At 46.6% G+C, this 21662-nt stretch overlaps 1 protein-coding gene across 1 annotated transcript in view; it reads left to right on the top strand.

Annotated features, from left to right (window-relative positions):
- Positions 1–21662, top strand: part of Ptprj (protein tyrosine phosphatase receptor type J) — a 72882-nt gene that overhangs the window by 41091 nt on the left and 10129 nt on the right. The window contains 16 exon segments of the mRNA XM_032902549.1: positions 285–542; positions 1316–1591; positions 2668–2958; positions 5490–5621; positions 7272–7482; positions 7593–7717; positions 8696–8783; positions 10745–10786; positions 11621–11629; positions 11744–11831; positions 13081–13124; positions 13126–13166; positions 15937–16010; positions 16102–16236; positions 17726–17845; positions 21436–21596. Of these exon segments, the coding sequence (XP_032758440.1) occupies positions 285–542; positions 1316–1591; positions 2668–2958; positions 5490–5621; positions 7272–7482; positions 7593–7717; positions 8696–8783; positions 10745–10786; positions 11621–11629; positions 11744–11831; positions 13081–13124; positions 13126–13166; positions 15937–16010; positions 16102–16236; positions 17726–17845; positions 21436–21596 (2095 nt within the window).

Raw genomic sequence — 21662 nt, 5'->3', positions numbered from 1 at the left:
AGTAGTTAACGGCACTGAATGATCTCACAGAGGACCTGGGTTAGCTTTCCTCCCTCTTGCCTGCTCACAATCATCCTTGACTCCAGTTCAGGGGTTCTTCTCATCTTCATAGGCACCAGGACACTTTTTATTTTTTACTCTGTAGCTCAGGCTAGACCTGATCTCTAGTGTGTGATGTCTGGCCTCATTGGAAAGTTGGATAACAAAGAGTCGTTCTTTTGACAAACACTTTGAAGTAAAACTGGAATCATGATTAGATACTTTTCTTTCTTTTCTCTGACTAGACTGCAGTGCTGTGACTGACATCCGAGTGGTCAACGTTAGCACCACTGAAATGCAGCTGGAGTGGCAGAATACAGACAGTGCTTCTGGATACACTTACCGTTTAGTTCTAGAGTCTAAGAATGGCTCCATCAAGACCAACAGTTCTCAGAAATGGATCACAGTAGGGGGCCTTACCCCAGGCACCTTATACAATGTTACGATCTTTCCAGAAGTGGACCAGATGGAGGGCAGCTCCAGCTCTATTACCCAGTACACACGTGAGTCTCGTGGGGGGGATGAGGCAGGCAGAGGGGGTGCTTCCTGTTTCTCCCGTGGAGGAAGTACAGTAACTGTTAGGGAGAGGGTGGATTATGCCTCTGGGTTTCAGGTTGATGTGAGAGCTGCTTACCTAGAAAACAGCGGCCTCAGCAAAGGCTCTTCTGTATGGGTAGGCACTAGTGCTGGAGCTGTGCGAGCATGGCTGTTCTTCCTAAGCAGAAAGAAACACCGTAGGAGAATGGAGATGTGGTAGAGCCTGCTACTCACTCTGCAGAAACACAAACTAGAAAGTGGCTCTCCCGCTGGCACTGAAGATCCCCTCAGATGAGGCTCTCTTCTGTGACAGTGACGTAGATGCTTCCGAAGCCTTCAGATGGATGGACGGTGGAAGTCTTAGCTTGTCACATGCTTTACCTCCCTAATTCCGTCAGACTCCAAAGGGAGGTTGGGAACGATAGTACACTGTCTCTGGGTATGAGATAATATATTGGAATATTTATGACAAAATATAAAAAGTGCTCTCTCTGTATGGGATATTATGTTAGGATATATATGATAAATTTAAATAGTCAAAGAAGCCTGGACATTTTAAATTCTTTTCAGACTTAATTTTCGGAATATCTTTTAGGGAAATCATCCTTTGAAGCAGTACATATTAATTGTATTAATTCTTTCTTGAAAAAAAAATCAGGGCGCTTTTGGATATAGAGATAAAATAGGCCTGTAATTCAAAGTGGTTCATTTTTGTTCGTTTGCTTAATTTTAAACCAAGGGCCCAGCAATGTGTCCTACATTGAAGTAAACACCAACACCACCGTGGCAGCCATCCAGTGGAAGAACCTGGACGCAGCCTCTGCTTCCTACTCCTACTCCATTCTTATCTTGAAGGCTGGAGATGGCAGCAATGTGACCAGCAGGGTCAGAGACGTCCCTTATGTCACCATCCCTGGGCTAATCCCCGGCGTCTCTTACGAAGTGAAGATCTTTACAAAGATTAGGAATACAGAGGTTGGGAATGAGGTACCTGGTCGGAAGCCGTTCTGTATGGGTGAGTAGTCCTGTGTTCTTAGTGGTCCCTGCTCTTCCCTTTGTGGCGCTCACATGCGGGAACCTTCCCCAGGCTGTAGGTGGACACCGAGAGCTCCAACACAACCTGGCAGCTCATTAAGGATGTGTTGACTCCATTGCCCTGGCTTCACTGACCATGTTCTTACTGAGCACGGGCTTTGTTAGAGAGGTCCCTGCCTTTCTAGAACTTTTAGCTTGCTGAACAATACAGGTAAGAAATGAAAGTAAGCAAGTAGATAGGTGGTGATTATGGCTACGAGGACAGAAAAGAAAACTAGGGAAGGGGGGAATGGTATTCTTATCAGGGGTGTCACGTGCGATGCCCCATAGAAAGGAGACTGAGCTTCGGTCTGAGGGAGTGAAGAGGCAACCACATGAACGTCACAGGGTTTGACCCTGCGTAATGGGCAGAGGAGCAGCTGGGGCAGAGGCTGGAGAGAACACGGCATTGGAGAATTTATAGGAGGCCAGGGTGATGGGAGTGGGTCTGTGGGAGCTTGACAGTGACAGGCAGGAGGCATTAGAGCTCAATGCTTGGGCTCTTCCGAGCTTTCCCATGTTGTGGTTAACATTGCTTGGTTAGACTGCATCCTGCCAGTCTACTTGCTTACTGTGCTGTTTCATTGGTGTTGTTGGGACCTCTGTTGTCATTGCGACCTTAAACAAGGTCACGTATACAGCTGGCTGGCTGGCTGGCTGGGGCAGGAGCTGGGAACTGAGCTTGAGTTCTCTAGAAGAGCAGCAAATACTCTAGTCCCTCTTCCCGGAATCTTGCTTGGCGACTGCCACCCATGTAGCATTTAATCCTCTGACAGTCCTGTGCTGAGACCCAGAGCAATGAAGTGATTGACCCAAGGTCATGTGGTCTGATATCGATTAGTTCAGTGAGGCTGAGCATCTTCCTCCACATCCATGCTCTCCTCACGTGCTGGGTCAGGTCCACATCCATGCTCTCCTCATGTGCTGGGTCAGGTCCACATCCATGCTCTCCTCATGTGCTGGGTCAGGCCCTCTGCTTCCCACGAGCCTCACCTCGCCCTGTTCTTTGCTTTGCAGAACCTGCACAAGTGGACTCCTTACACTGTGAAGTGGTCCCTAAGGAGCCAGCGCTGGTTCTGAAGTGGGCCTGCCCCCCTGGCATGAACTCAGGCTTCGAACTGGGGGTCAGGAGTGATGCTTGGGACAATATGACACACTTGGAGAACTGCACTTTGGACAATGACACAGAGTGCAGGACAGAAGTCACCTATTTGAATTTTTCTACCTCGTACAACATCAGCATTGCCACCTTGTCATGTGGAAAGATGGCACTGCCCACCCAGAGCACCTGCACCACTGGCATCACAGGTGGGCCTTGTGGCGGGGAGCTGCAGCCTAAGAATCCTTTTACGGTGTTTACTTTCTCTTAAAGTTGTTGTTGTTGTTTTTTTTTTTTTTTAAATCAGCAGACTGCTTACCCCCTTCTGAAGCAATCCAGCTTAAAACTGCAGAGCAAGAGAGATGCATGTTTTACATCCTGAGCAGTTCTGAGAGAATAACTTGCTTCCTTCTTTTTACCCCTCCCCTCCCCCCCTCCCCTCCCCCTCTTTTCTTTTCTTTTCCCCCTTCTTCCCTTATTGCATCTAGAAAGGCATTTTGTAGAAATGTTCAGCTCTATCCGACGTCTGGACAGCAGGCTGAGCTCATGTCCTCTTGCACGTTGGTCAGGACTTGGCCACTCCACTCTGAGCACGTTTATGTCCTCTTTGTTCTTCCCATTATTGGAAGGAAGATTCTGAAACATGATTTGATCATTTGTAATTGTCAATATTCCACATAAATTACTTCAAGATAAGGACTCCCTTTTTCTTTTCTTTTTTTTTTTAAATCAATCGTTGCTATTATCTTTTTTTTTTAAAGATTTATTTATTTATTTATTTTATATGTGTGAGTACACTGTAGCTGTCTTCAGACACACCAGAAGAGGGCATCAGATCTCATTACAGATGGTTGTGAGCCACCATGTGGTTGCTGGGATTTGAACTCAGGACCTCTGGGAGAGCAGTCAGTGCTCTTAACCATTGAGCCATCTCTCCAGCCCTTCCCTTTTTTCTTTCAGATATAGTCACATCAATATGACCACCATCCTTATGGAAGAAGACTTAAAAGCAACAACACATTGTGTATTTAGTTAGGATTCACCTCCCTGGAATCTATTGACAGGAGCCTGAGTTGCTTTAGTGGAAGACACGATCACTACTATGCAGAGATCCCCCAACTCCCAATTTCCTGTCAATCTTTCAAATTCATTCGTTTTTCTCTCTCCCCTTTCTCCCCAACCCCTGCTTGGGAAGAACTGGCTGTCCATTGTCCCCCCTGCCCCCCCGTCTTTGCAAACTTCTGTTTTAGATCAGCCAGTGGGGTGGGGGTGTTATTTTGACTTTGTGTTTTTTTGACTTTAAGATAAATATTCTTCAGGGCATAAGAATTCTGCTGACGATCTTTAGAGAATCAGTGGTTATCCTAAGAGAGTTTCTTTTACTGCAGGGATCTGGCTTGGGATATGGTTGCGGTATCTTATAGACAGAGGCTCACAATAGATAAGGGGGACTCAGGTTTGAATTTGGTTTCTCCCATGTGCCAGTCACACGGTGTCAGAAAAGCTAATTAACCTTGCTAGGAGTCTCAGCTTTGCAAAGGGAATCAGTACTTACCTTCCAGGGCTCTTGTGCTGCATATTCTGCATTAGAGACCACACATATCACTGCTTGGGTTGTGTACTATAAAATCTTAGGGAAAACAGTATGCGTGGGACTCTTTAAATTGTACGGTACACAGTGGTACCCTACCCTGTGGCACACCACTTTGGTTTTATAGGACATTAGTGGGAACAGTGAACATTCCCTTTGCCCCCTTGTAGCTCCTCTTTTCATGAGTAGAAGCGGCTACAGAGCAGAGACTGGGGCTGAGTCTGTGCTCCCTGGGCTGAGCATAGGACCTCTTCAGAACTAGGTGTCTCTGGGTTGGGGCTGTAGCTCAGTTGGTAAGCACTCGCTGCCTAGCGTGCATGAAAGTTTGAGTTCAGTCTCCAGCATTCTATAAACTGCGTGTGGTAGCATATACCTGTAATCCCAACACATGGAAGGTAGAGGTGGGAAGATCAAAAGTTCAAGGTCACCTTGGCTATGGTAGAGAGTTCAAGGTAGCCTGGGCTACATGAAAACAAACAAAAACGGGTGGTGGTGGTGGTGGGGATAAGCTGAACAGGTCTGACCATACACAAGCATTATTTAGCTCAGTGAACGTTTCTCACTTTTTAATCGGGGGCTTCCTTTTGCAGAGGATGTTTGTAAATTTAACACATGTTAAATTCAAAGTTACATTTTTCTCTGGGTCAGGAAGAACTGGAGGAAAGGAGAGTTGGGGTGAAAATCTTTGCCAGGCTTTGTTGCTTGCTTTGTGGTAAGCACGGAGGTAAGGGATGTGAAGGGGCCTAAGTTTGACATCCCAGAGGAGGAATGGGGAAGGCTGGGTTTCAGGTATTCCAGTGCGTAAGCTCCCACAGTTTGCGGCTGCCAGTCTCAGGGTGGGAAGTGGGAGATCCTTCCTGACTAGCTAAGAGCTGGAAAGCAGATGGTGAATGTGGGGGTATCTGTGAAGTCACTACCACCCGGGCTTCTTCAGGATCCAGGTCTCTGCATAGTGCTTACTCCCTTCCTGCCTCTTACCTCGCGATATGTTTTGGATGAGCTGTGCATGCAGCTTCCTGTACAGGGGCAGGTCTTCCCGGGCATGGACAGATCTTCCCGGGCAGGGGAACCTGTAGAGGGCGCTGGAGCACATCCTTCGCCTGGTGGTTTTTCTTCTTTGGGTGATTGTTTTGTTTCGTTTTGTTTTAGACCCACCTCCTCCAGATGGATCCCCTAATATTACATCGGTCAGTCACAATTCAGTAAAGGTGAAGTTCAGCGGTTTTGAAGCCAGCCATGGACCTATCAAAGCCTATGCTGTCCTTCTCACCACAGGGGAAGGTAAGGAGGATCCAGTATGGGTTAACCTGTGTGATGTAACTATCTTGGTTACTTTTCTTACTGCTGTGGTAAAACACCACGACCAAAGCAACTCATAAAAGAAAGCGTTTAACAGGTTTATGGTTTCAAAGGGTTAGCATCCACGGTGGTGGAGCAAAGGCTCAGGGGCAGGAACATTTGAGATCTCACATCTTGATCCACAACCGGGAATCAGAAGGGTCAGGGCACACACTGGCACTCACACTTGAAACATCAAAGTCCGACCCTCAGTGACACACACCTCATCCAACAAGGCCACAGCTGACCATTCCTGAACAGCTCCACCAACTGGGGACCAAGTATTCAAATATATGACCCTATGGGGCCATTCTCAATCAAACCACCATTGTGTGTGAGGCACATCGGTGCCATAAGTCTAGTGCAGCCTGTGCTACGGCACCACCAGGAAGGGCAGTTTTTTGCCTGATGCTCTCAAGGATCAGGTAACAAGTACCATAAGCTTTCCTGGCCGGGAAGTCTCTGTCCCAACTATCTAGCACCTTTGTGGAAACATCATAGAAGATCCAGGGGAGACAAGGGTTGCCGTCCCACAGTTGATTACACAGAGCTGAGGCTAGATCTGGACCATAGGTCATAACGAGTCAGTTTAGGATGGCACGCTCTTGAAAGCAAGCACAAAAAGATTACTTGTGGGGCTCTGTGAGGGTCATTTTCTGGGTGAAAGAAGAGGGAGCTTGGAATGGCAACTCTGCGGCAGTAAGAGGAGAATGCATTGAGGGTAAGAAGAGAATGTGTTGAGGGCAGCTCTGATAGCAGCGTAATACTTGGTTTACACAAACCAGGGCAAGGGGGTTAGTCTGGTTGGTAAAGTATTTGCCTTGCACGAGCCCTGAATGTAATCCCTTGGACTTACATTAAAGAAAGAACTGTGCACTGTGATGTGCCCTTGTAATCCTGGTGCCAGGGAGGCAGAGACAGGAGGAGCTCTGGGCTCCCGGGTTAGTCAGCACAGCTGGCTTGGCGAAGTTTCAGGCTAGAGAGAGAAAGAGACCCTGACTCAGCAAACAAACAAACAAACAAACAAACAAACAAACGGTACAAGGTGCCTGAGAATGGGAATGATGCCTGAGATTTTCCTTTGGCTTCCATACATATATAGACACATAGTCGGGCATATTCCCTATGAACACAAATAGACAAAATTGTGGTGCTCCCTCCGACTTTCTAAAACCTTTGAGCCTGTTTCAAAGCCCTTTGTCATGGAGTTTGTTTTCAACAAATTTCAAATTGAGACCTGCACTGAATGAACGAGATCCCGTTACGTGGTGTCCAGACCAGTCAGCCGCAGCTGGACACAAGAAACACTCAGGTCTTGGGCCAGGAGGCCAGGGAACCCTCACAGTGTGAGTAAGCAGGGGCTTTGGGCAGCTTTCTGTGCCTTTCTTTCTTCTTGCTTGAGAACAGAGACCAGAAACCTCTGTGAGTGACTCCTGATGGAGAGATGAGGTTCGAAGGCCAAGTACTGAGGACTCGCGTGCTCCTAGAGCTGCTTGAGAGACAATGGCTGCTGTCTACTCAGCACCTGTGCCGTTTTGATTTTATGAAACGTCTTTCTGCTGTCACTCATTACCTTCTGTGCTCCTTTCCTAGCTGGCCAACCCTCCGCAGATGTTTTGAAGTACACATATGAAGATTTCAAAAAGGGAGCCTCCGATACTTACGTGACATACCTCATAAGGATAGACGAGAAGGGACAGTCTCAGGGCTTGTCTGAAGTATTGAACTATGAGATTGATGTGGGGAACCAATCCACTACCCTCGGCTACTACAACGGGAGGCTAGAGCCTCTGGGCTCCTACCGGTAATATCCGGGTCCTCGCAGTTGCCTTCTGAGCCTCATGAATTTAAGGTTGTGTACTATGGTGGTAGACACACTGCAGTCAGCTTGTTTTCTCCTTTGTCTCCCCACAGGGCTTGTGTTGCTGGCTTTACCAATATTACCTACAACCTTCAGAACGATGGCCTTATTAATGGGGATGAGAGCTATGTATCTTTCAGTCCATATTCAGAGGCCGTGTCCTTGCCTCAAGATCCAGGTAGAGGGAAACAAAAGCCCTGACATGGGTTTTGTGCCTTGTGTCTGCAGAAGCCTGCGGTCCATGCCTTCCTCTCAGGTGGCGAGGAGGGTGGAGGTTTTTATTTCTCCGAAATTGACTTGTCTTTTGGTCTTTGGAGTCAGCCTAGCTCCTGACTCTGGGGTGCTTGAAAGAATAGCTCCCCACTTCTCCTCTATAACTGGTCACATTTTGCAGATTTCTTAGTCCGTTGCTTTCTAAGAGTCATTTGTGGGCTTGTGTGACTTAGTTAAATGTCCTTGAATGCTCACATTAGAAGGAGCCACAGAAATTGCCTTGTCCAAGCTCTGCTTAGAGATAAGGAGGTGTCTAAGGCTGAGAGATGGGGTGTGCCCAGTGTTACACAGTAGCTGAAATGCAGGCCTGAAACTCTAGCTGTAGACTCTGTGCAAAGTGTTCCTCCTACCCAAATACCACAGAGCTAGACATATGGGTATCTCAGGACCCAAGGTGAGGATTCCCTTTCTCCTTCAGGATAGAGACAGGTAGCTGACTGGTCTGTTAGTCTGTTTTTCAGAGCCATTGAGTAGAACAGATTACCCAGAAGTGAAATTCAGGGCGTTCCCACTCATGCCCTTAAATAGCCCATAAAAAAGGGGGGGAGGTTCCATGCTTTGTGGGTGTGGTGTTGTAGGTACTTCTGCTCATAGGTGACAGGACAAACCACTGATGTAGCTAGCTCAGGTCCCCACATTTTCAGTTGGACAGAGACCTAGGTCAGGACTGTGCTGTTCTTAGGACCATTCCGCTAATGGACTAAGGGAGAAGAAACTGGCCCCTGAAAGCTGTTCTAATTTTACACCCAGAGATATTTACGTGTTCCCTGTACACACCACACTCCTTCTCTCCCTGAATCCTGCATGGGCAGGCTGACTGTGGGAGTAGCACGTGGCCCTTCATGAACACCCTTTGAAATGCTTCTGTTGGGATCTTCCCCAGGTGTCATCTGCGGAGCGGTGTTCGGATGTATCTTTGGTGCCCTGGCCATTGTGGCTGTGGGAGGCTTCATCTTCTGGAGAAAGAAAAGGTGATATTGCTTATTAATCTTCAGGTGCTACTGATTAGGGGAACTTTTGTTATTATTGCAACCATTGGTAAGATCAGAGGGAGTAGTTGAAAGAGCTCCTGGGTTCTTTATGGTCTCGTCACCTGGCCAGTCTTATTTACGCTCTGACGCCAGTTGGATGATTTGGATGCAGTCCGACTGCATCGGATCTACAGTGGTATGCAGGATGCTACTTTCAAACCAGGATTCTATGAATGTGTTAAGAGTTTCATGTGATTTTAGATTGGGCAAGTTTGAACTCAGGTTCCATTCTCCTCTGTGGTGTGGGAATGAGTACCTGAGGACACTGGCAAATGTCTCCCTCCATGTTGTTACTCATTGTTCTCTTTGTATAACCACCCTGTGGTGTACCTAACCAGTGAGGACAGTGCTCTCTGCGTACAGACTCATCCTCTTTCTGAGGCTCTAACAGGCAGGCCTTAAAAGCTCTTTTAGGGATGCAGAAGCCAGAAGAGGAACTTGAACTTGGTCTTTGTACTTACTGCATTCCTCTTGCCCGACTTGGGAAGCCCACAAATTCCAGTTGGAATTCGCCTACTGCCAGGTGCTCCTTAGCTAGAAGTTTACACCCGGGATCGGGCTTTCTTGATATCCTCCCTCTATTTTGTTTTGCTTTTTTATTTTAATTGGAGACAGCTATATCAAATTCCTGTGAGCGTGCATCTCTTAGCATCCACAATATTGTCTGGGTTTGGTGACTGGATATGGGATGGACCCCTGGCTCTCTCAAATGTAGCCAAGTATGCCCCTGAATTTCTGATCCATCTGCCTCTGCCTACCAAGTGCTGGAAGTATACGCATGTGCCACCGAAACCTGTTTGAATAAGAAGACAGTAGTTGTTTTTAACCTTTCCCCCAAGTAAATCAGATACTTTCTCTTCATGTCAATTAAATCTTTTATACTTTGCTAAAGAATGAATCAGAACCTAGAGCACAAAGCTGGAATGAGAGCAGTTAAGTCCATAGGACAGGACAGCAGCACAGCAAGCCAGGCCCCGGAAGGAAGCAGAGTTAGTCAGAGCTACATAGCTGGACCTGTCTCAAACCAACAACAAACACAGCACCAGACCCAACTCAAACCCATGGTGGAAAAACACAGCATACCCACAAGAAGAGCAAAGAAGACAGGAAGCTCCTAACCACGGCCAGTCTGCACTAACATTTTCATGGGATTAAGCTCACACCCCGTGGCATCCCTGTAGACACATTAATGGCTGTCCTGCTTTGTTCACGTAGGACCTGATGGAGGTCTTCATTGCAGCATCGTTTTAAGTAGCTGCCTGGTATTCACTTAGCTATCTCACTGGATATTTTAATTACTATTGACAACCGTTACGTGGGCGTGCTCATGATTACAAGCTGGATAGTGACCGGGTCAGTGGGCACGCTTTCTTTCCATTTTGGGACATGCTGCCCAAACCGCGGTGTGTTTCAGCTCTAGGGGAGCCAAGCCAACAGAACAATGCAGGTGCTCACAGTATCCGTCTTGGATCTGATGCCCTTTTGGGACTTGGCTGCACTTCCTCACATTAATTTGCACGATGGCTTCCTCAAAAGCAGAACATGGAATAAGGAGTCTCGTTTTTACAGTAAGGGGATACGCACGCATGCATGCACACACACACACGGAAATTCTAAAAAGTTGCTTGAATAGATTTTGATTCTTTTCATGATTCTCAATAGTAAAAGAGTAAGTTTATAGATTTTTGTTGGCCTGTTAGACTAAGTACTGGTGAGCAGGCTTTCTGTTGGGCTGGGCACTGGTGAGCCGGCTATGTACTGGGCTGGGTACTAGGGCACAGGCTGTAGTGTCCTGCCTGAACCACAGGCTGTGAGGAGAGGTGTCTGGACATGAGAAGGGCAGCAGAGCAGGATGAAGTTCTTCATCTAATGGGCCTTTTTTTTTTCTCCTTTCAAAATAGGAAAGATGCCAAGAATAATGAAGTGTCCTTTTCTCAAATTAAGTAAGTCTCCGAGTTACAAACTTATTTTGAGGTTCTCAGTCCCCAGTCTTGTTCAGTGACTATCTATAGCAGTCTTTGATAGAAATAGCTGTCATTTCCCCTGAGTGACAGATTGGCCACAGTCATAGGGAAGTTCTTGTTTTCTGCAAGGAGTCTTTGTTTTACTAAGTTCACCTGAAGCTCCCTTTATTTTTATTACCCACTTCATGTTCTTCAGTTACTAATAAATAGGTGTGTGTATGTGTGTGTTGTGTGTGTGTGTGCATGTGTGTGTGTGTGTGTGTGTGTGTGTGTGTGTGTGTGTGTGGTGTACATTGCACACACATATGCATCCCCATGTGTGTTCAGAGGCCAGAGAGGATGTTGGGTAGCCTTACTCTTTATCTATGCTTGTTCTGTTCACTTGAGACAGTGTTCCTGCTAAATTCAGAGCAGTGCTGGTAGCCAGCAAGCCTCAGTCATTCTCCTGCCTCTACCCTGCCTGAGCCCTGGAATTACAGGTGCACGTGGCCACACCAGGTTTTATGTGTGGGACTGAGGATTGGAACTCAAGTCCTCGAGCTTGAGCAGTAAGTGCTCTGACCACAGCACCCTGCCCCCCCCAGTAGATAATTGTCAGTTTTCAAAAATGAGTAGGTTATCAAGTCACAAATATGGTCAGTTATAGAACAGGTCGGATTTCCTGATTCACAGTTCAGTGTTTTTAAAACATTACAGTAATCTCTAGCCTATACCCCTCACTATGGCTGGCTTTGTTCTTTTGAGTTGATGCTCCAAAATGAGCACAGCATTCTAATTGGTCTTTTTTCTTTCTTTTTCTTTTCTATGATGAAGACCTAAAAAGTGAGTAGCTTCATTTATTAAAGCTTCCCTTTTTTCCTGTTTTGAGTATGAACTTGACTGAATGAAAACAAACAAACAAACAAAACCCCCCCAATAATTGTTTTGTTTTCCTAGATCCAAGTTAATCCGAGTGGAGAATTTTGAGGCCTACTTTAAGAAACAGCAAGCTGACTCCAACTGTGGGTTTGCAGAGGAATATGAGGTGTGTGGTTATAATCTGTGCTTTTCGCCAGTCTGTCTTAGGGTGAAGCTTTGGGTGAGAGGCAGCCTAGAGGGGAGAGAAGATTGTGTCTGACCCTCTGGGGCACACTGCTGCTGGCCAGGAAGCTCGCAGGCACCTTTACTCCTGGTGGAGGTTGTGTTTAATCTTGTGGAGACCTGAAGATTATCCAGAGAGAGACAGAAGTGGTTGGTTAAAGCTAGGGGATTATTAATTGGCCCGGATAAGCTATGTGAGCACCATAGAAGCCAGATGGGACCTTCAGTGGTCTGAGACTGGACAGCTGTGGGGTCAGAGCTGACTTGGGGGGATTCCTGGAGCCCTGGGTCAGTCGTTTCTTTGTCAGTCTCTTGCCTTCTAGACTCTGCTACCTTCTGTCCTCCAAACCAGCCCAGGGAACAGTCGTACCGTAGAAAGTGCCTGCATGCTTGTCCCCCACACGATGTGCCCGTTGCTGCTGTCTACTTCAGCACTCCTGCAGTCCTGCCCACAGCTCCATCACAATCCATCCTCATTCAGACACCCCCCTCCCCCGGATCCCTCAGATCCCATGGGGGGACCCGGTCTCTGACTATGTTTTGTTTGTCCTTACACTGCCTGGTTCCATCTGTGGCCTGTGCACCTCACCTGCCTTGCCAGGCTCGGGACTCCTGACCACACCTCTCCTCTATTAGGTTTCCAGCCCCTAGAAGGCAAGAATCGTCCTTTCCCTTTCATAGTCTCCTCTGCTCTGTCTCAAGTGCTGCCCTAGCTTCAGTGCCATGAAGTGGGTGGCTGAAGACAATGGTCTTATTGTCTCACTGTCACAGAGGCAAGGGGTTCCAGATCAGTGTCAGCAGGACCTGCTCCCCCGTAGCCTCTAGGGGAGGTCCTTCCATGTGTCCCCCAGCTTCTGGGGAGCACAGTTGTCCTGTGGTTTGGGGGAAGCATGATTTCCGTCTGCACTGTCACCCACACGAGGTGTTTCCTCTGGTCTGTCTGTGTCTCTGCACCCATATTATAGTGACATCACCTATATTAGGTTTAAGGGCCCACCCTATTCCAGTGTGACTTGACTTGACTGCATCTCCTATGGCCATATCTGTGGGAGCCGGCTCGAAGGTATTGGAGGTTAGGTGCTCAGCGCCTCTTTCTAGTTAGCAGTAGTCAACACGTCCTGCCTCTGCACCCCTCCTCTGTTTGACTGCACCCCATGTTCCGATTAAGTATACAACTCACTTGTTTTTTTCAGGATCTGAAGCTGATTGGAATAAGTTTACCTAAATATACAGCGAAATAGCTGAAAACAGGGGAAGAACCACAACAACGTCCTGCCCTGTGAGTGGTTTTATTCCTTTCGTCTTCCCTTGTCCCTGGCTATCACATTGTGAGGCAGAGAGATGGGAATCAGTGACACCCATCCGGCATCTCCACCCTCATAAAGCACCAGATATTCTCACGGCCATTAACGGCGCCTGAGCCAAGTGCTCTATGAAGGGATGGTGCATTTACATTAAATCCTTGCATCCCCAGCTTGTAGAGCAGGCGGTGGAACATTCTTCCTGTATGTGAGGAAAGCGGGGCAGCGTGTGTGTTAGACGACCTGTTCAGGCTTCTGTTCTCACCCTAGTTTGTGTTGTTCTAGATGAAAGGGGCAGCAGGAGAAGCAGGTCCCTTGTCACACTCTCTCCTTGCTGGGTGTGTTCCACAGCTGAATAACAGCCACACTGACGTCCTGTCCTGCCTAGGGGAGTTGCTAGAGTTTGTACGTTGTTCAGTCGAGAATCACTTGGGAAGGGAGCCTTAGGAATGGTCTACATCAGGTTGGCCCATGAGATATCTTTGGGGCATTATTTTGATTTTTAATTACTAGGAGAAGACCTAATAATTAATACCATTCTGTAGGCAGAGGGTTCTGAATGGTCTAAGAGAGAACGCCTGCTGAGAGAGCGGCAAGCAAAGGCCCATGCGTTTGCCCTTTTTGGGTGATGCTTTAAGCCCCTGCCTTCCTCACGATGGCGTGATCTGGAATTGTAGGCCACATAATATCCCTCTCTGTGCTGCCTTTAGTCAGGGTGTTTGCCACAGCAAAAGCAATGAAACAAGGGTAGCACTTACCCAACAAGGGGATAGCAAACTGAAGTATAGAGGACGGCCAGTAATGTGAATTGTCTGCTATGGAGGCCTGCTGGCTCAGGAATTAGGGCACAGAGAGCAGTGTCAGTGGATCTTAGCCATGCCCTGCTTGTCATGAGGATGCGGGGTTACTTTTACACCAAACCGTTTAATAACTATCTTTTTTCTTTTTTTTAAATTTGAAGACATGCTTTTCTATTTATTTGTATTTAAACTCAGTATATTTTAGGTCATGGGTTCTTTTTCTGTTTCTTCCCTTATACTTGTCAGTGGGTCTTGTCCTTGATCAGAGAGAAGTGATTTTGAAACCATGCTGGGATAGCTGGGATAGCTCTGACCTTCTGAGACTCTCAGACGTTTGTCCTCTTAGAGAGCTTCTGATTTTGAGCGAGGGCTGGGAACTTGATGTTTGGGTGTTGTTTCTATTGACAAGACTTTCACTTGAGACCCACACCACGACTGGGTTTATTATTACTATTGCTGTGCTGCTCTGTCCCAGGGAGGTTAGACAGTGGATTCAGATGGGGACCAGGAGCTGTCCTCAGTGCCACTACCCATGACTTAACCTTGACATTTGGAATTCCCTCAGTTATTTTCACTTCTGGAGTTGAGCACGCTTGTGTGTATGCTCTCGAAATGAGAATGATGTTTAGAAAACATGAGGAGTTCATATTTTAGATCTCTCCATTCATAGTAGTTTTGTGTATTCAGCTTAGTTCGACACTGGATGTCCTCCTCAATTGCTATGCCTTATTTTTTTTAATTGAAAATAATTCTTTATACAATATATTTTGATCCCACTTTTCTCTCCCTCATATCCCTCTAATTTTCCCCACCCCCTGACTCATTCATTTTTGAGACCTGGATCTTGATGATTTGAGTAGATTAGCTGGCTATTGAACCTCAAGGAATCTCCTGTTTCTCCTCTCCAGTGCAGGGATTATAGTGGTGTACTGTGGGTACTAGGGTCCTCATGACTTGTATGGCAAGCACTTTACTGACAGAGCTATCTCTGCGGCTCCAACTTTATCTGGCTGTTTGTCATCCATCCATCCATCCATCCATCCATCCATCCATCCATCCATCCATCCATCCATCCACCCATGCACCCATCCATCCATCCACCCACCCATCTACCCATCTACCCATGCATCCATGCATCCATGCATCCATCCATTCATCCATCCACCCACCCATCCACCCATGCATCCATCCATCCATCCATCCGCCCGCCCATCCATCCATCCATCCATCCATCCATCCATCCATCCATCCACCCACCTATCAAACAGTGATCTGTCTATCCATCCATCCATCCATCTTTAATTTATTGATTGTCTATATGTATGGGTATGGCTGTGCCATGGCATATGTGCCCAAGGTCAGAGAACAGTTTTTCCCTCCATCATATGGGTCTTGGGTCAAACTTAGGCCATCAGGTTTGGCTGCAAGCACCTTGCCATCTTACCAACCCTATAACAACTTTTTAAGGCTGTGGGGGAAGGTTACCTTGGATGTCTTCTTTGCCATAGTAGAATAGGCTCTGAGTTCAAATTCTATCTGCTGTTCCCCCAGGCCTTGAAAATGTTCCTTTGTCTCTGAAACTCCTGGTTTCCTTATCTTGAAAGCTTGCGGTATGGTTTTGAGGTGAATATGGTTGCTTAGCACCTGTTTTGCTCAGAGCAGACACCCGAGGCTGCTGGAGTGAGGGCTTCTTTAGTTTGAGGGGGTAAGATTGCAGGCCTGGCTGTCAGGCTGCCTGGGTTCCATTCCTAGTTCTCCAAAGGCTGCCACACATCTTCTCTGTGACACCATCACAGCCTGTCCATGGGGATCACATGAGATCATGAATGTAAGATGTGAAACAGCATGGCAGCCACAAGCTGTGGGTTTGTACTTCTAAACTTTCCCTGCTTACAACTTTCCTGAAGCATGGCATAGAATGAGATCTTTCTTTCTTTTAATGCCACAGATGATATTTCTCGAGTCAAACTTTCAGTCCAGACCCATTCGACCGACGACTACATCAACGCCAACTATATGCCTGTAAGTGTGTCTGCTCTCATGACCCGGGGTTCCTCTGGGTAGGAGCATGTCTGTCTGCACCTTTGATGATGACTGAGCTTTCTGTTTCTAGGGCTACCATTCCAAGAAAGATTTCATTGCCACACAAGGACCTTTACCCAACACTTTGAAAGATTTTTGGCGTATGGTTTGGGAGAAAAACGTATATGCCATTGTTATGCTGACCAAATGTGTGGAGCAGGGAAGGGTAAGTGTCTTTCGAAAGATCACAAATTAATATTTATTGTGGTAGAGGTTATCATGAAATCCATCTGCCTTTTAAAAAGCATTCTTCCCCAACATTAATACTTTGATCCTCAGAAAATGTTCTGTATTTTTAGCTTTTAGACAGATTTAAAAAAAATCTTGAAAAAATTTTTTTATTATGTTTCTCTGTAGGCTCAGGGTTAGTACAGTGGACACTGCAGGCCTAGGGTGAGGTACCAGAGACCACACGGATCCGCTGTCCTCACCCTGTGTCTGTAAAGCCTATCTATGCGGTCTCTAAGCAACCGCTTCCTAAGTCTCTGATTTCCAAACTTAGTTTTTTAGCATTAAATTCATTTTCAGACTTCTCTCCATGTGGGTCTCAGCAGCGCCCTCTCTTCCTGTGCGGCCTGGAACCGTCCTGCCATTTCTGTCACAGATAAGAGGATCTGTTCTGGGAATAAAAATCTCATATTTCCTTAAATAGAGATGGGTTGAAAAACACAGGATCAGTTTAAAAACTGTGCCCCTGAAGAATGAGAATTGACATTATTTATGGAGAGTTATTAATTACTGCTATTATTTGGTGTTGGGGATTGGACGTCAGGCCTTGGCTGAGTCTGTGCTAAATGTGTTGTGTCATGTCTTGTCGTGTTGTGCAATGCTCCAGCTATTAGTGTTTATATTTTGTCGTTTTGTTTTGTTTGCTTGCTTTTTGAGACAGGGCTTCATTCTTAGTCTAGGTTGGGCTTAAACTTGCAGCAATTCTCCTGCTTCAGCTTCCTAAATGCTGAGATTATTGGCATGGGCTCCCATGCCTAGAATAAGGTATTCATTCCCTCTCCCTCCCTCTCTCGTCCCCTCTCCTCCCCCTCTCCAAGTGTGGATTCCTTTCTTGGGCATAACGTTCTTGAAGCATAAGAGCTAGTCCCTAAGTCAGTGATTCCCACCGCCTTGTCCCCCAGAGTTGTCTGTGGGATGCTTCTGTCTTGGTCTTCCTTGTTGATGGAGAAGGGTTTCGACAGCTTGATGGTGTGGCTGCTGGTGGACAGTATGTGTTCTCCACGAGTGCTGCCGTGACAGGTGGTAACTGGAACCTGTTGGACATCATTCCTTAAAATCGGTTTTTACTATATTGTGTATGAGAGTGTATATGGTGTATATGCCACAGGAAACCCATGGTCAAACACACGGTCCATGTGATGCTTCTGGAAACGGGCTGTGAGTACTGGACTCAGGGCTGTAGGCTTGCACAGCAAGTGAACTGCTGAACTACCTCACAGACCTGAATCATTTCTCTTAAAGACTCACTTACTATTATTTTGAGATGTTAGTACATGTGTGTATCTCTGTGTTTGGATCAAACAGACCCCGCTAAGGGACTGGGCAGTCCCCCATGACAGTTTCACGACTTGTTTTTCCTTGTGAGGTTTTGGCGATGGTGGGTGTGTGATCCCTGTCTTTTCATACAACCAAACCTTGTGTTCTAGACCAAATGTGAAGAGTACTGGCCTTCCAAGCAGGCTCAGGACTACGGGGACATAACTGTGGCAATGACATCAGAAGTTGTTCTTCCAGAATGGACCATCAGAGATTTCGTGGTGAAAAATGTAAGTCAAGATTGACTCAAGAAAATTATTGGATATTAATATTGAGAGTAACTAGTTATTTGATGCATGAGAAAAGCAATTTTGCTTCTTTTATTTTTTTCACAATTGAAGTGCCCATCTCTACCTGTTCTCCGAGGAGCCTCTAGCTTTACTTTCTTTGAGGGGACTTTGTGCCTTTCTGAATGAATGAGTCTTAGGAACATGGCTGTGTCAGTGTCACTTTTCTTTCCTGGAGGCCTCTGGGTGAGGAAACGCATGGGGTAGGTGCTTACTGCTAGGAACAGTTTGTATTGATTCCAGGATTTGAATTCTAGGGCACATGTGCCGTCCTCCCTTTCCCCCAAAGTTACAAAACCAAACCCAGTTGAATCACAAGACATCCTAGGAAGCCAAGTTTATTTTCCTTTGCTAAAGAGTGTTTGGAAGTAGAGAAAGTGTCCTGTGTCAACATCAATATCAACTGAGTGTGCAAATGGGCTTAACGTTTTCTAGCTCGTGTTGAGGGCCTAAAAATGTTCATCCCTTTTGATCTGGTGAGCTCAAGTTTGAGTCTCTGACCTGAAGACATGGCATGGAGTTCAGGAGTGGGCTCACGGGTCACAGAGCTCAGTCCAGCCCTGTTGATTTTCACAAGCTTGTTTATTTAGAAGGAACAGCCCCTTTAAGAGATGAGAAGCTCTGTATTTGTTTCCATTTCTCTTGGGAATATGTCCAGTGCCTTCTACTTTATTATTATTACATGTTCTTGATATTTTCATACATGCTCACAGTACATTTAGATCGTACTGTCAGGGTTGTTTGTGGAGGTTTAACCATGTGTAGGTAGCTTTTGGAGAACGGATAACTAAACTCTGACTATATGCCTACTTCGTCCCCAGCCAGCTTTTAGATACCACACATGGAGCCAGCCCTTTACATTGTTCAGCCGTGGATTCAACCAACCGGGAGCGAACCTATTCAGAATAAAAATTGTATTTGTATTTAACGTGTACATTTAGGTTCATCATTCCCTAGGCCTTACAGTATAACAACTATTAAAAGGCACTAGGTAATATAAATAGTTTAGAAATGATCTAAAGTGTAACCACCTGTTTTTGACTGTGTTCTGAGGAATGTGTGTGAACATCATGGACTGTACTTATCCAAACCTGGATGGTATGGCCTACTCTGCACACGGGCTCTGTGGGGTGTACTGTCATATGCTTATATGACTGTGCACAGGCATGTGTGGGCAGGATACACACATGCTTGTTTTACTTTGGGATCCTGAGTATGTACAGGTTCTCCTGGGATCAATTCGATTGGATCCTGAGAAGGTGTGAAAAGGTGGTGTCAACAATACATACTAGGAGATGACATTTTGAGAGAGTGGCTTACTAGGTAGTCCAGGCTGGTCTAAAGGTCATGAACCCCTGCCTCTGCCTCAGTGCTGGAATTACAGGTCTGTGTTGCCATGCATTGCTCAGCATTTATGTAACTGTGAGTGATAGAAAAGCTTATATATAGACTTTGTGGTGTTACATTGTAACAGGGACTGTTTGTAAGAGGAAGCTATAGGTGAGACTTAGTATATGAAACACTAATTCTTATCGTGTCTCAAAGACTCTGGGGATGTTTACCACACACTGACAGGACCACTTACATAAGTAAGGTCCCGGTCAGTGAGGAACATCTGAAATCTGTCAGGCTTACTTCTGCTGGCTTTTTTTTTTTTTTTTTCTTTTTTCGGGCTGGGGACCCGAACCCAGGGCCTTGCGCCTTCCTAGGCAAGAGCTCTACCACTGAGCTAAATCCCCAACCCCTTCTGCTGGCTTTTGCCCATTTAACTTGACTGGCATGCCTACTATCCCCACTTGCTTCTGCTTGGAGCTCACCTTTTGGGCACAGAGCTGGTGAAATAAAGAAAACGCTCTTGTGCTCTCACTGTGTTTGTATTAATGAAGCGCTACAGATTCTAGACTTCATTATTCCCACCAAAGCCTTTTCTTATTTTAGGCTTATATATAGGCTTCCACATGGCATTTTCTAAAATAGTGCTTTATAACTCTGTGAGATACACGCATACACTTCCCTTTTATAGAACGGGAACATTACAGATAGAGCTCCATTGCTTTGGATTCCCCACCCCCAGAACCATTCTTGCCTCCTTGCCCCCTGGCCCCTGTTCCTTGCCCTCTGTCCTTTGCCCTTCTGCCCCCTGCCCCCCTACCCCCTGCCCCTCTTCCCCTGCCTCCCTGCTCCCTGCCCCTATGCTCCCTGCCTCCCTGCTCCCTGCCCCTATGCTCCCTGCCTCCCTGCCCCTTGCCCCATCAACTCCCTGCTTCCTGTCTCCTGATACCTCTCCCCCCATCCTTGCCCTCTGTCCTGCCCACCCCCCTCCTTGCTCCTGCTTCTGAAAAGTTCTACTTTCCACAGTTCCTTTGTATCTCCTCCTCTCTTCCCTACTCCTCACAGCTGACTTCTCAGGAAGCCCTCATTTATGACATTAGTTATCGGCAATGCAGCTTCTTAGTATCCTCTTTTCTGCTTCTCAAACTTTGAGTAGTGTAAATCTATTGCTTTTATAATGAATAAAGATAAACATTAGCTTCGGTGATGGAGATGACCATTGTCCCAGTGATGGAGATGGCAGGTACAGACCAATGAGTGTAATTAAATCAAGGGTAGGAAGGGACAGGACTAGCTCCAGGGGACAGTGTTTTGGTAATTATAGGCACATGCGTGGTCTAAGGTAGAATACAAACTGTGTAATTGACCAGTTTGTCATAACAGTGTCTACTGTCTCCTGCCTGCCAGATGTTAAAGTAGCAGAGCGAGTTTGTATGTGAATATGTGTGCATCGTGTGTGCATCGTGTGCGTGTATGTGCATGTGTGTGTGCTTTGTGTAGTGTGTGTGTGTTGTGTGTAGTGTGTGTGTGTGCATGTGTGTGTGCTGTGTGTAGTGTGTGTGTTGTGTGTGGTGTGTGTGTGTGGTGTGTGTGTGGTGTGTGGTATGTGTGTGTGCGTGTGTGTGTGTGTGTGTGTGTGTGTGTGTGTGTGTGTGTGTGTGTGTGTGTGTGTGGTTGGGTAGTTCCATATGCATTCTTGAGAGCCTGGGACTTAGCAGGGGGTTCTTGTCCAACAGGTATAGACCTCCTGACCATCCTTAGGGAAATGATTTGGCTTTAAGGGAAGTGCCATTTTCAGGTGGGTTTTAGAATGGGGCTCATGAGGGTCCCAAGAGGAGTAGGGGTGTGGGTGCGGGGCTGTTACTGGCTGGTAGGTGAGAACAGAAGTGATCCAAACTCAAAATTGGGTGTGTTATCTCCACATAGGGTGGATATTGGGTGTTCATTCCCATTTCCTCTGAGTCTCTGCGCCCATCTTTAGTCGGGGAGATGAAGCCCTTCTTCCCTGGGAACATTATGGGGATGTGGTGTTGGGAATCAAATATTCAGTGACTGTAATTTCTGGGGAGCGACTCCTGCCTGGCTGCCTGTTTTCCTTTTTGTGCAGTGTGGTTCTCAGGCCTGCTTGATTTCACCCACTGCTGTGATATTGTTAGTTGTCCCGACTCTCTGGATCTTTAACCCATTTTGTTGTCCTCTAGATGCAGAGTAGTGAGAGTCATCCTCTGCGGCAGTTCCATTTCACCTCCTGGCCTGACCATGGTGTTCCTGACACCACCGACCTGCTCATCAACTTTCGGTACCTGGTCCGGGATTACATGAAGCAGATCCCCCCTGAGTCACCAATCCTGGTGCATTGCAGGTATGCACGGTTGGCAGCGTGTGCAGGTGCAACAACTTAAAATGATATTTATGAACACAACCCCCA

This window comes from Rattus rattus, chromosome 5, assembly GCF_011064425.1.
Source record: "Rattus rattus isolate New Zealand chromosome 5, Rrattus_CSIRO_v1, whole genome shotgun sequence".
Classification (NCBI taxonomy): domain Eukaryota; kingdom Metazoa; phylum Chordata; class Mammalia; order Rodentia; family Muridae; genus Rattus; species Rattus rattus.
This window is presented reverse-complemented; position numbering and strand designations above follow the sequence as displayed.